Below are 15,399 nucleotides of genomic sequence, written 5' to 3'. Positions count from 1 at the left end.
ATGGTCGAATGATTCGAATCCCGAGTACGTTTCGCTCGCATGTGAGATGGAGACAAAAATATCCTCTACGATGCCAGCTGAAAATGATTCTCGTATGATGTTTTCATGAACTTTTAGATCGCATATCCTGAATGATCTTCTTGTGCGAAGTTCTTTGGCGATTTTTCATTGCATTGAGCGGTGAGTGAACTTTTTTTTATCATGATTATTCCAACACTGTTCACACTAAATGTGTTCAAACCGGTTACGCAATCTCTGAGATAATAGAGTTTAGTAAGTTTCGCACTTTAATCCGTAATGCTTAATCTGAAGGTCCTATTACAATGAAATGTAAGAGCAACTTATTTTTCATCCTATTCATTTGTCACTAAGATTGTGAGAATCGGTGCAGCTATTTGTGAAAAGTGTAACATTACGTATGATACAGAAAACGCTCAGCTCGTCGAACTAAGGCGAGTGGTATATGATCACTTTTAGAACTTCGGTTTTGCTAGTTATTGCTATAACTTTCTAGAAAAAAGGCAAAAACAATGATAATAAAATTACACTTACAAATAAACATCTTATTTAGTTTAAATATCATTTCAACATGAGTTACTCCATTTTGCTAGATACCTGGTAATATATTATCATTAATGTGAGAATAGATGTTTCTGGGTTATAGATGGTTGAACTTCCAGGATTTTATTCTTTGAAAACGAACTAGATAATATTGTCGAGTCACAAAATAAATTCAAAATTGCCTTAAGGGAGGACCCTACTATGGAAAGACGAAACATAATGAATTTTCGTGATTTTTGACGAAGGACTACGTCCATGTTTTCTATACCAGACTAGCTAACACGGCAAACTTCGTCCCGCTTATTTTAGTGTTTAAATTAATAATTTTAATCATATCAAATTCATTGATTCCTAGCGATTTGTTTATATCGTTTGACATAATTGGTTTTATCGGAATGACAACATCCTCGACTTTTGGCTTTTGTACATCACCTCTATTCCGGAAATATATTGGGTGCTTTTCAGTTATTTTCGTTTTTTATAGACACTGAAAGTGGTCATTTTCGAATACGAAATGGTGTCCAGAATCAATGCTTGGCTTCTTCTTCTTTTTTCTTGAATTCAAAATGGTGTCCAGAGTCAATGCTTGGCTTTTTTACATCATTTCGATTATGGCCTTATCCATATGTAGTAGTATTCGGTTATTTTCGGCTGTTTCCCAGAAGTTGCCATTTTACAATTTAAAATGGTGTCTGAGGTCAATTTTTAGCTCCTTGCATCATTCTGGTTCCGGTGATACTCATATTGGGTGGTATTTGGTCACTTTAGGCTATTTTTCAGAAACCGTAAGTCGCCATCTTAGATTTTAAAATGGCATTTGTAGACAGTTTCTGGCTCCTGAGCGTCATTCTGGTTTAAGAAACACCCATATTGCCACATTGGGTACATTGAAAATCGGCCATTTTTGACTATTTTCCAGACACCGGAAGTCGCCATCTTACAATTCAAAATGTTGTCTGAGGTCGATTTGTAGCTTCAGTGCATTGTTACAATTCCGCAAATACCCATATTGGGTGGCATATGGTCATTTGCCGCTGTTTTTCAGAAACCGGAAGTCGCCATCTTGGATTTCAGAATGGCATTTGGAAACAATTTCTGGCTTCTGAGCATCATTCAGGTTAAACAAACACTCATATTGGGTGGTATTTGATAATTTTCGGCTGTTTTCCAGACACCGGAAGTCGCCATCTTATAATTCAAAATGTTGTCTGAGATCGATCATTACAATTCCGGAAATACCCATGTTGGGTGGTATTTGGTCATTTATCGTTGTTTTTCAGAAACCGGAAGTCGCCATCTTGGATTGCAAAATGGTATTTGGTGACATGGCAGAAGATGGAAGGGTGTCGAAACATTATGGACATGTTTGTTACACCTAAAAATATTCACCTGCCAAATTTGGTTGTATTTGGTTGATTGGTTCTCGAGTTGTGAGAAATTCGAGTTTCATTTGTATGGGACCCTTTCCTTATAGAAGAGGGAGGGGTGTCAAACCATTATGGATATATTTGTTATCCCTAAAAACATCCACCTGCCAAATTTGGTTCTATTTACTTGATTAGTTCTCGACGAGATGTGCAGAAATTAGTGTTTCATTTGTATGGGACCCCTCCGTTCCAGAAGAGCGGACCCCTTCCTTCCAGAAGAGGAAGGAGTCTCGAACTATCTTAGTCACCTTTCTCGGCCCTTAAAACCTCTAAACACAAAATTTCACGCCGATCGGTTTTGTAGTTTCCAAGCCTATATGGATCAGACAGACAGACAGACAGAGCTGCATTTTTATATGTTTAGATTACATTTCGTATAATTTAAAATAAAATTGGCAAATGTTGCGTCAGATTTAAAATGATCATAGCAAGCGAACGACTTAATGCACCTTAGTCATTTATATGTCGGTGGATAGATAAAATGTGTGACAATTGTTTGATATAATGTTTAACATTGTTACTTTACTGCTTAGTGGTGAAAATAGGTAAAAAGTTCCAAAGTCAAGCTTTCCTCGCTATTGCCTTGCTTCCCGAGCACGGATAACAATAACATGGACGGAATAAATTCCACTGCCTACATATTGTGACTCAACAAAGCGTTTTGTTTCGTTTCTCTTTCTTGAATCTGCGTGGCTCCGTATTTTTCAAATGTTTTGAGTAAAGTGAACTGCTCGGGTATTTTGGTTATTGATTAAGGTATATTCAAAGATGTACACTAAAGTCTTTTTTACGCGGGGGTTACGTAGCGCGTGAATTCCGAAAAAACTTTATTTGCTAAAGGTTTTTAAGCTTTTCTGCTGAATACTTTCGAAAAAAAACATAATAGCAGTGCTATTTCCACCTGCGAATCGAGCTGAATATCAAGGAAAAATCTTAAAAGATTAAACCAAATCAGTGAATATTTAGTGATTGGATTGAATTATTTACCGCGTAAAAAACGACTTTTCTGAAAAATCCGCGTACAAAAACCGCGTAAATTCCGAAATCAGCGTAAAAAACGGGTAATTCCGCCCAGAAAGCAAAGCAAAGCCAAAGCAAAACATTCCGATTCGGAACTTGACCTTCTGTTCATTAATGCACAGACTTCGCAGCCGATTGTTTAGTGTACAGGACAATTGCGGGGCTAGCGCTACGATCCTACTGACACTAACAGTATCTCCCGAGCCGAGACTCGAACATACGACGACTGGCTTGTTAGGCCAGTATCGTACCTCGAGACCATCTGGGAGACTAATTCCGCCTAGAAAAAAACGCAAAAAAAGCTTTTAAAAGACCTTAGTGTATTTTGCATGTTGTAGATGCAAATATAGTGAGTATTACGCTGTTGGCAGCTGAAAACGTGGATGCTTAAAGGGTTTATGTACCTTTCTGGTTTTCAAAAATTGGAAAAAAAATATTTCATTATCTTAAAGTACAACTTCTTGAGAACATTTTCATAAAGATCTGAGCAATAGGGAGAAAGTTAGAGCGATTAGAAGCGCGCCTCTTAACGGCAGCATTACCCAAACTTGAAGCTTTATACGCGTTTGTTTCGAAATGGTGTTTCTCAAAAAATGACTGCCGTTACGATTGCGGTTAAACTACTGAACCGATTTTCTTCATCTTGTTCGTTATTAAATTCCCTGGTGGTTGAACGATCGAACTTTGGAAAAAATGCAATTTTTAGTGCTCAAAACATGTTTTTTTTTCGGGAAAAACGTTCCCGTTTGCACTAAAAACAAAATACTTATGAAAATGATCATTCCAGTGACTGGCATACTTCTAAACTAACAAAATAATAATGATTTTTTGAATTCAGTAAGTCTGCTGGGTCTCTATCGTAAACACTACAAACCTCAGCAAAAAGAAGCGTTTCGGAGAAAGGGCCATTACTCCACATATAATTGGTATTTCTAATGAACAAACGTGTTTCTTTGTTATTTATTAACTAAGTTTTAAGAAAATTACTAGTTTTATGCATTAAAAAAGGTGCTGCACGCTTAAAAAAATCCAAGCTTTCCTCTTTTTTCTCGAGCAAAAAAGTATATAACCCCTTAAATCAGTGCCTAACTAGTAGTAAGTTTTTCTCAGCATCTACTGAACCGATTTGGCTGAAATTTTTTTAGCATGTAAAAATGGATTATCTAATTTGTTACATAACCGTTTTTGAAAAACCCAAAAATTGCTGAAATGGCGGCCATTCTAGTAAAAAATTATTTTTAATGGAAAATCACTATTTAAAAATCATAAAACGTTGAAAAATTCAGATATCGAAAAAATGTAACAACTAACTTGTTACGAACACCCGAACCATGAACATCCGAAAAAATAAGTAAGAAGTACCACGTTCTCCACAAGTGATAAGCAACTCAGTACACATTGATTTTATATCACAACGAAAAAAATATTCGTGATACGTGTGATAGCAAAAGTAGGTTTAAGTAGGAATGCTATCAGGAAAGCTAACTGAATACCTCACATAGTCAAATTAAATTTTATTATCGTGATGACAATGTTCTAGATTTTTACTACATCAACGCGAAAATATCCATACTTTTTATCGACGCTGACATAGAATATTCAATTATTCTTTTCTTACCATGTATACCTTCTTTGTTTCAAGCGTCCACGCACTCCACTCATCAATTTTTGAACAACGGTATTTAATTTTTGTTTCAAAATCAAAACTGTAAAGAATACTGGAAACCTTATTCAATGATAACATAACAGAAACATACTTGGTTTGAGTGGGTGTCATTAAATTACGTACCGAAGAATAAAGAGATGTCATTTAGCTGACTAAACACCTGGTATAGAGAAGGTTAAACGATGCGACAAATAAATACACAACGGCTTAAACCTGAAATCATACCGAACACCAAATCGTTAATCTCGAGGACACCCTGTTTCACTTTCTTCTATTCGAGCTGCGTCGTACTCAACTGGGGTTTTTCTTAGAACACAAACAACACACAGATTGCGACGTCAATTAACTATATCGTATGATTGTTGATTCGCGTTCATATTTTGCATCAACGTCCTTGAGTTCTCAAATGCGCCATTTCAGTGTATAATACATATAATCTACCTTCATATAAAAAAAGATAGCAGCGAGAGCGTAATGCCAGTCCATGAATAAGAATGACGTTAAAACAATTAAAGTTCAATTCATTCTTTGGTTTTTGGGATGATTTTCTCTAATCATTTAATTTTTAACACGAAATTTCGCAGAATAGATATAGATTTCCTGCCATACATATTTGTTCACTGTCAGATCGAGATCTAAAAAATGCCGTAGTCGAGCCCCTTTTTCGTTCGTACACTGATTATAGCTAAGTTGTGTTGATAAACAACGTTACCGCAAACAAGTATGAATAAACATTAGTGGTGTTGCTGAATTTCACGCTGGAGACTAGAGGAGTTCGGAGTGAATGGGATAACAATGAGACCTTTTCTATTCTAGAAATAATGTTATCTTTTGCGCCGTGGATGAAAGTCCTACAGATAGAGTGAGTTTTAACTTTTGCCGCATAGTGTACAGTGAAATAATGGTAAATCGATGTAATTGATTACCAAATTAACACATTCAATGTAAAAACAAAATTATCTAATTATTCAATTCTCATATTTTGAAAAATGATGTCAGGCTTGAAAACATTCAATATACGATGTTCTATCTGAAGAAATCAACCGCATCTCACTACAATCTCCCCTTTAACATTCTTTCATTCATATGAGGTGATAACAGCTAGGTCTGTAGTATTGAAATTCATTTACCCACCAGTTCAAAAGTCTAATGTTATATCACTCGGAACCGATACTTTTTTCATATTTGTTCTGCTGCAATGCAACAGACCAACAGAGCAATTGAAGTTAGTTGAAAGCGACCAGACTCATGTAGACATTTATCTAATGTATGTCTGTGTACATATGTGTACATCTGTTTACATTCGAAAGATTTTAGTGATCAGAAAGGTATATTTTTAATGGAATACTAATCATCATAGGATTTACGAGAAATGACATTCCCATTCATAACATGTGAAGATAGACTCAAGTCGTACACAAATTACTGTAAAATTCTGAGTTCGAATTTGATTCAAGTTTTCGAATTTGAAATGACTATGCCTGGAATCGATTATAGTACATTTTAAAAATCGAAATAAGTATGTTAGTCCTTTTTAAATTTTAATTTTTTTTAAATAAAAAAAAACATTTTAAGTATTCTTAATATAAGTTTTATATATTTCTAAATTCCTTTTTTATCCAGGAGTACAATTTCGCAAATAGAGCAACCATTTCAACCGAAGATGCCATTTTGTGCCATTGTTTTTTTTTTTTTCTTCATCCAAATTGTTTTTTTTAATCAGGACTCCTTTTTGAGAAGCTATGCAAAACAGATATTGATGATTACCAATATTTTTAAAGCTCAAACGGTTGGTTTGTAAATAATAGTTTTGTCTTTCCCAAAAATATATATATTTTGATTTTTTTAAAGAAAATAAGTTGAAAAACAAATCAAAAATTAGTTATCTAAAAAAAGATCATTTTTCAATCATAGATGTTTTTTATGAAAACTGCAAAAGATTAGCTGAACATTGATGGCTGTCCGATCATGGAGAAATCAAAAATGAAAAATTTTCCAGAAAAAAGCCTGTCTCGGATTTTGTGCTGATATAAATCAAACATCGGGACTATTCACTGATATTCAATGATAAAAAAACATATTTAGCATCCAAACGGGGTTATAACCCATGAGAGTAATTTGAATTTTTTGGTATATAAGGGCATCGGAACTTAAGCAAGTAACTTATAAAATGTTTAAGCACACTGGAAAAAATCAGTTTTCTTATTCGATTTGGCACGACCAAGGAATTCTATCAATTTAATTGAAGTCCTAAGCCTTTCTTACAAAAACACCTTTTTACATAATCTTACGTTCAAAAGGGTTCTCTTGTATTTTCTAGTCACCGTTACGCAATGAAACAAAAAAATGCTAATATATTTTTCTCCAGGAAGGCCATAATTTCACTCACTGTTGCTTTACGAGTTAAATACTACAAGGTATACAGCCCTAGGGTTGTATGAAATGGTGACGTGGGACTAAACACTGTAATTAGGGGATTTTTTGTTACAAAATATACAGAGTCTGCAAACAGAATCAATATGTTTGCTCAGCGACTGTTCGTATTTTTATTTTCAGCCTCCCTGGAAATCAATTTTTGAGATATATATTCAACAACACTCGAAAGAATATCGTTTATATCTGACGATATTATGCCTGTAGTATTTTTTGTGCAAACAACATGTATTTGACAAAGCACAAGCATATCCTGCTTGTTGAAGAAACATCAAGAATTTCTCGTAATGAGTGAAAGTCAGAATAAACTCTATATCCTCAAAAACCAAATCCAATAATACTTACGTTATCATAATGAATGGTTTTGTCTTATTTAACTCTGATTAAATCAAATCTATAATATGAACCTTACCTTTAAAATAATATGGAATAATAAGGCCTTTACAAAGGTTTATTAGTTGGCAAACATGAGAAGATATTTTAAACAAAATTATTAACAAGTTCCAGCAATACATCGTAGCAATCCACAATTACATTTTGACGTGGGACTACGTCTTTCTTCACTATACTAAGATACATTCTGGGAAAACTGGATTGAACATGTAACGTTTTTGGTTGGCGGAATGGAAGATTTTAGATGCTAATAGCGCTCAAACAACTGTTCCGATTTCAATAGTTAATATACCGTTGGAAAGCTAAAACATACAAGATTTGTGTAACATGATAATTTCGGTTACCATTTTCTTATTACTCCGTGAAAATTGCGGGAAAGTTTGAAGGTCGAATATCCACATGCATTTTTCATACAATTGGTATATTTCCCTAACGCAGACTTCAAAAACATAGACAAAATGATTTCACGCATTCAGTCATTGGCTAGCAATGCCAGCCAATTGGCATCGCATTCATCACCCAACGTAAACGACGAAGAAAAAAAGCAGAGATGCTTCCACGTGATTGGTTCTTCCCCCAATCACCCAAGTTCCCCACACTGAGTGACACTATATAAGGACATTTCGTGTTGAGAGAAGCTCATTCCCTGGTCGACCGTCAAAGCGAACAGTTCGGCTTCCCTTCGATCTGAGTTGGACCCCACCAGTGGTAATCTAATTCAGTTATCGTTGTTGGAATACAGTCCGAAACTGGACGTGATCGGCACTGGAGACCATTGGAAGCCGTTGGAAGGGACCATTGGAAGACTTGGAAGCCGTTTGGATGCTGCTGATAGTAATTTGTGTAGGTATAGTGCGTCGTATACCAAGTGTGTGTGTCTGAGTAGCGTTAGCGTGTGTATGTGTGTGTGTGTAAGTAGCGTTATCGTGTGTATGTGTGTGTGTGAATGTGTGTGTGTGTGAATGTGTGTGTGTGAATGTGTGTGTGTGTGAATGTGTGTGCGAATGTGTATGTGTGTGTGTGTGTGAATGTGTGTGTGTGTGAATATGTGTGTGTCAATATTTGTGTGTGTTTGAATGTGTGTTTAAGTGACGTGTGTGTGAATGTGTGTGTTAGTGACGTGTGTGTATGTGTAAGTGGCGTGTGTATGTAAGTGGCGTGTGTATGTAAGTGGCGTGTGTAAGTAAGCGGTGTGTGTATGTATGTGTGTGTGTAAGTAGCGTGGGTGCGTCTGAGTAGCGTGTGCTTGTGAGTAGTGTGTGTATATAGCGTGTGTGTATGTGTGTGCGAAAATGCATTCATCCGAGATAAATTTATTCATGACAGAATACTTGTATAGGCAACAAGTTAATTATTTTTCCTATTAGTTTGTATGCTATGGTTTATGACAGGTGTATGTGTTTTTTGTGAAGTGTTCATGGATTGTTGTGTTAGGCATTTGTACGTTTGGTGTGTGTTACATACTATGCTGCCCATAATTCAAAAATTGGCTAATATGCCATAGGCATCAAATCGAGAAAAACGCATTTGAAAGTTTTTTGTCGGTACAACATATTTTGACTGTTCATGACAACTTTTTTATTGAGTATATCACCCTTCATATATGCTGGAACCTTGCCGTTGAGTTGAAACAGAGAAATCAGTTGAAACAGAGAAATTTTTTCTCATCAAATCCAAAATGAAATCTGAATCTTCTCTATATTAATATTACTCCTAATCAAAGAGCTAAATATCATTTTTTTAAATGTAAAGATTTATGACAGAAGGAAACAGTCACACGTTTTGATCATTGGGTTTCGCTGTACAACAAATAAATTCTTGTAGCATCAAATATTCTTCGTGAAAAAGTCAAGTTTGAGGCAAGGGCCTTACGATCGCTCACCTGTCGCCAGTAACCACCAAGCTACAGCACACTTTCGAAAGTTAGAAGAAACACAGTTCAGTAATAATACACTGGTTCGTGAACATGCCACAGGTTTATATTGGATATTGGATATTAGCCAAATTCTCAATTATTTTGGATATTAGCCAAAATTGTTTCACGTTTACTGCCTTCCCAAATGCATTTTTTGACAATCGGCTTACGTAGGGACCTTGTTTAGGGTGTGTACCATCACGAGAAACTGTTTTCTCGATTTTGGTAAAAATGGCATTGTAGCCAATTTTTGAATTATGGGCAGTATGGCTATGGCAGATTTAAATCTTTACACCCACAATAGGCCCACGTCGAGCCTACGTTTGTGCACTCAAGCACATACCCTTTACCTTTTTGTTTTTTGCTTGACAATTTTTTTCATTTGCCTACAACTACATTCGCTGTACTACGAAGACAGCTAACATACGTTTATTATGGTAAAGCTTAGAATAATAATATATCATATAACAATTTTGAAATGTAAAAAGAGATTCTGAATGAATCGTAGTAAATAAACAAAAAATTCACAAGCATTCGCGCACTTTTCTATAAATGTATATTTTTAGGAATTTACTCTTTCAATAATATCCGGTCACGATTATTTAGTGAATATCAAAGATAAAATTAAATATCCGTTGCAAAAATTTGCAATTCTTGTTGAGTAATTTATGGTAATCATATTTATGAGATAAACTTTCAATCACCATCAACGGCAGCATTGCAGTTTTTTCTCGATTGCACACGTATAGAAATGTATGAACAAAAGTGTACCACTGCAATACGAATAGTACCGCTGCAGTACGAACAGTACCGCTGCAGTACGAATAGAAGTGTACCGTTGGAATGTACGAATAGAAGAGTACCGCTGCAATCATAGACGACGAGAGACTTGCGGTTCTTTACTCCACTGGTACTGTTGCTTTTACCAGCATGTTTTCTTTCAAGACATCAGTTTTTATTAGGTTCTGAAAGCAGGTTTAGAAATTGTTCAAGAATGGGAATTGTTTCAAACTTTTCGGACAACATTCACCTTCGAGACATCATATTAGTCTAAGCTCATGGAAGCAACAATAAATTGACCTATTGGGACGGGGAGACTCTGTCAATTTTTATTTCGATATTGATACAGAGAATATCACAGGGAACGGATGGTGTCCATTCCCGTCGTCTGTGCTAGGAATGCTCGCATGTAATTGGTTCGTTATTCGCGTAAATTTGTTATTGAAACTTTTTATAAATTTTACCTCTTAGCAATGAAGTTAGAGTGATAACAAGCATATTAAAAAATTGTTATACATTTTATCTATCCATCAACATATTGGTTATTGTTCTTAATCATGTGGTTATGCTGTTATTAACGTTTGAAATCTAACGCAACATTTGCCAGTTTCATTTCCAATTTTACAGAATGCATCCCAGTATAGTAAACAAAGACGTAGTCCCACGTCAAAAAGCCGAACACGCATCCGGTATCAACTTTTGATACTAACTATCCATCGATTCTAATTGTTATTATTCTTATTTTTTCTATCTATTATCATTTACAGGTTATTAAAAAAAAAGGAATTCAACAAATAACAGTGCAACGCTTAGCACCATTCATTGCTTATGCAAAAAGTAACATCCGGTCGATGTCGTCGTGTACGTCAGTAAGCAGCTGAGCAGCGACGAAGGTCACACTCGACTGCTAATAATATACGACTATGACTTCTAGCACCGGCAAGTCGCGCAGTCGTGTAAATTTATGGAAAGTAAAGTCAAGCCAAACGAGTAACAGTTGAAACTTCGAAGTAAATTTTAGCAAAATATTGGCTACTTGTACTCACCTTGTTCACGATCGACAATGATTTTGATGTCATACTTAGTAGAAACTACAATGGAAATCACCAACAGTGTAATCACGATGCATGCCCCCGAAACCACGTGACCAATAATGGCCAAAAGAATCAGTAGGCATGACACTATACCACAAAACAGGCTGGGTTTCTGTGTCCGCAGCTGGAGAGCACGCTGGCACATGTTTCGTAGTTTTTCTTCCACGAGAGGTGTCATCTGGAGACGAAGATTGGCGTACTGCCGACACCAAAACATCACCAAACCAGAAAAGAAAAATATTCCTAATGGACGGAAGTTAAACCTGTACAATACAATAAAACATTTATGGTTTACCAACTGGCACACATAGCACATGCTAAACAAGAAATAATATGTGGATAAAAAACTCCCAAAATACGCACCACATGATAGTTCCAGACACAACCGAGACCAAGGCAGCGTAGGCCCCAGTAGCTTTTGATATTCTAATCATAGCCTATCGTTTGTAATGGCAACCGTACAAATCTTCCACTAATTTTCAACTCCTTTTCAAATCTAATTTAGGTTGAACTACTAGGTTCATTTACTTGCACTATCAACTGGCGAGAAACGATCTTAATATGTTCGCGTTCACTTTCGTTTTAAATGTCCCTCGTTGACTACTAGGCGAACAACAACACCACTGCATACGAATAACAGCTCACAGGTTTTCTTGCCTGTAAAGAGAAGCAACATGAACAAAAAATATCACATATAAAAACACTACCATCAGGGCAGGATAAGGAGTAAGAGAATACTACATGCAAAATCTGCTCTTGTTTGTTTTTGTTTGTCGAAAAACCCCGTGTAAATGAGACAATTTGTAGTATTTGTGTGCCCGCATTATAAACAAAGTGTCATCACAACTGTAACAGTGGGATATCATCGACGCTGTAAGTTTAGAATTTTCGTAAGTGTAAGGGATGCGATTTCGTTTAACTCTTTGCTAATGCTATAGATATAACTTCATCAATATATCAAATGTCAAATAAATATATTAAGTGTGTCAAATAAGTATATGTCAAATAAATATATTAAAATATATTAAATGTCAAATGAATGTATAAAAAAAAATACAACTTCACCAGAATTATCAGTTTTGTTAAAAAATTCTATGTAACAAAAAAATGTTATCAAACAGTTCAGACATGCAAAGTCAATTTTTTGTCAAAAAAAAAACAATCTTAGTAATATGAAAATGGAAGATCAGTTTTTGAAAGAACATTTCACTTGTTGTTATCCAGCAAAATAATCACAAAATTCTACACGAATGTACACATAAAAAAAATGAAAATGAAATTAGTATCGGCCTAATTGGATTGCGAAAAGATCACGTTCCCAACAAATCACCCTTTTCGATGTCAGGATTCGAACCCAGGCCACGTGACGTGGCTGTCAGAGATAAACCCTATGCTATACTGACAATCAACAATAATCATAACACCATCAGAATGTGTAAACAATTCACTTCTTGACAGCAGAACAATTGGATCAATAATTCAGAAGTTGCAATTCTTCTATTATCTACCTGATTAATGGTTAGACACAAAGGCCCGACGAAACAACCAGAGTTTCTGCACTACAATGTTCTGAATAATGTGTAAACTAAAATGAAGGCCTTTTGATAAAATTACTCTCTAGTCTCAAGCCTGTTTTTTATTATTTAACATAACGCTTCCATACAACTTTCAACATTCATGGGTTAATCCAGGTTGATGTTCTAGTGAATAACATTTTTACGAAATTCAGCCCGAATTTTATTAAAAGATACTTCATTGTGCACTATACGGATTATTCGTAAGATATTTTGCATGAGCAAATTTTGTAGGTCAACATAGCATCGACGTGAGCGTTGATACGCGTATCTCTCTTAGGTTCACTGTAAACAACAAGAATAAATCTAACGAGGGAAGAATACACTGCGTGGGTGGATGGCTGATTGTACCACAATAAAAAATGCTCAGTCATGTGTTTCAAACATTAGTAAGTGTGATTTACTTGATCAAAAAAAAATTAAAAAAATAATAATACTCGGTCCACAGACTTTGTGTGGAAGAATTGAATTTGAGCTTTCTTGTCAAAAAACATTCTACTCATGGCATACAAAATAAAACAAATTACTTCCGATTGTAAATATTACACATCGAAGAAAACACGTCATTTCTATCCTGCGTATTATACGTGGAAGTGCGAAAATAAAATGAGCTTATGGCTCATCACGTTGAGAACATTCGGTGTCGTTCTGCCTTTCTTCTAGAAAGGTATAGCAATCACTGGAAAAACCAAAGGTATAAAAGTGGTCCCAATGGCCGAATGTTATATACCACTCGACCTCTTTCGACGAACTGAGTATTTTCTGTATGTATGTATGTATGTGTGTGTGTGTGTGTGTATGTGCAACTTTTTTTTGCTCACTCACTTTTCTCAAAGATGGCTGGACCGATTTTCATAAAATTAATTGCAAATGAAAGGTCTAGTTGCGCCATAGGTTGCTATTGAATTTCATTGTAATCGGATTTTTAGTTTAGAGGTTATGTATCAAAATGTAAAAATCACGAAACATCAATATCCGAGAAACCACATAACCGATTTCAATAAAACTGGTTTCAAATGATTGGGCTGTCTCCAGAACCCTTAACTTTTAAATTTCGTTATGATTGAACATATGGTTCAAAAGTTATGTAAAGAAAAGTTATCCTAAGGTTGTTTAAACTCACCTATTTTTCTCAGAGATGGCTGAACCGATTTCCACAAAATTAGTGTCAAATGAAAGGTCTAGTTGCCCCATAGGTTGCTATTGAATTTCATTGTAATCGGATTGTAATTTTGTCCGTTGTTCATAAAAATGTGAAATCACATAATGAAAGTAAACATATTGACTTTATCCTAACGATCACTAGCTAATTAAAAGGTAGAAAAGTGATCCACATGGCTGAATATCATATACTACTCAACTCAGTTCGACGAATCGAGCATTTTCTGCATGTATGCATGTATAAGTGTATATGTTTGTGTGTGGGTGTGTACGTGTGTATGTGCACCTTTTTTTCTCACTCACTTTTCTCAGAGATGGTCTGACCGATTCTTTCTATCTTGGTGTCAAATGAAGGGTCTATTTGCTGCTTATGTTGCTATTGAATTTCATTGAAATCAAACTTTTAGTTTTGGCGCTACATCAGAATGTGAAAATCGCTTTTATATCTCAGAAGCTATGAACATAGTTGAATTCAAATTAATGAGTTTTTGAACCCTTAAACAATGAAATTCATAATGTTTGAACATGTGGTTTAAAAGTTATAGAATGAAACGTAACCCGCAGACTGTTTAAAACTATAGCTACGATCAAAATATGTGGCCTCAACATCATTTATATTTGATATTGTACTATTTCAATGTTTGCGGCCTTGCTCGGGATTGAAGTTGAAATTAAAAGTCATTTCTATCATTTCACTTTTTTTTTAAGTGATTTCAATAATTTCACTTTTTCAAAAGGGCCAAATGTCGTATATCACTCAACTCAGTTCGACGAGCTGAGCATTTTCTGTGTGTGTGTAACGCTCTTCCAATCTCACTCGATTTTCTCAAAAATGGCTGAATCGATTTCAATGTAGATAATTGCAAATGAAAGGCCTAGTTGCCACATAAGACCCTATTGAATTTTATTGTAATCTGATTTCTAGTTTAGAGGTTTTGTATCAAAATGAAAAAAATCACGAAACATCAATATCTCAGAAACCGATTGAACCGATTTGAACAACCGATTTGAACAAAATTGATTTTAAATAAACGGGCTACATAAAAAACCCTTAACTTTCGATTTTTATGAAGATTGACCATGTGGTTCAAAAGTTATGGAAAGAAACGTGTTCTGGAGACTATTTTATCTCACTAATGTTTCTCAGAGATGGTTGGACCGATTCTCATAAAATCAGTGTCATATGGAAGGTCTTATTGCCCCATAAGTCCCTATTGAATTCTTCTGCAAACGGATTATAAATCTATTTTTACAAATTATAAGTTTGAATGAGAAAGGCTGAGTCTGACCGCTAGGTGGATTAATTTAGGTTTTTTCGTATAGACTCATAAAGAGTATGATAAACATTTTAACGTTGAATAATCGACTAATGTCG

General features: G+C 35.2%; 1 protein-coding gene across 4 annotated transcripts in view; it reads right to left on the bottom strand.

The window, feature by feature from the left end:
- Positions 1–15,399, bottom strand: part of LOC129717981 (uncharacterized) — a 54,951-nt gene that overhangs the window by 21,659 nt on the left and 17,893 nt on the right. For all 4 annotated transcript variants that reach the window (XM_055668334.1, XM_055668333.1, XM_055668332.1 and 1 more), the window contains 2 exons: positions 11,653–11,946; positions 11,242–11,552 (listed from right to left, as the gene is read on the bottom strand). In XM_055668334.1, the coding sequence (XP_055524309.1) occupies positions 11,242–11,552; positions 11,653–11,723 (382 nt within the window). In that variant the 5' untranslated portion in view covers positions 11,724–11,946. The remainder of the gene's footprint in view (positions 1–11,241; positions 11,553–11,652; positions 11,947–15,399) is intronic.

This window comes from Wyeomyia smithii, chromosome 1, assembly GCF_029784165.1.
Source record: "Wyeomyia smithii strain HCP4-BCI-WySm-NY-G18 chromosome 1, ASM2978416v1, whole genome shotgun sequence".
In the NCBI taxonomy this organism is placed as follows: Eukaryota; Metazoa; Arthropoda; class Insecta; order Diptera; family Culicidae; genus Wyeomyia; species Wyeomyia smithii.
This window is presented reverse-complemented; position numbering and strand designations above follow the sequence as displayed.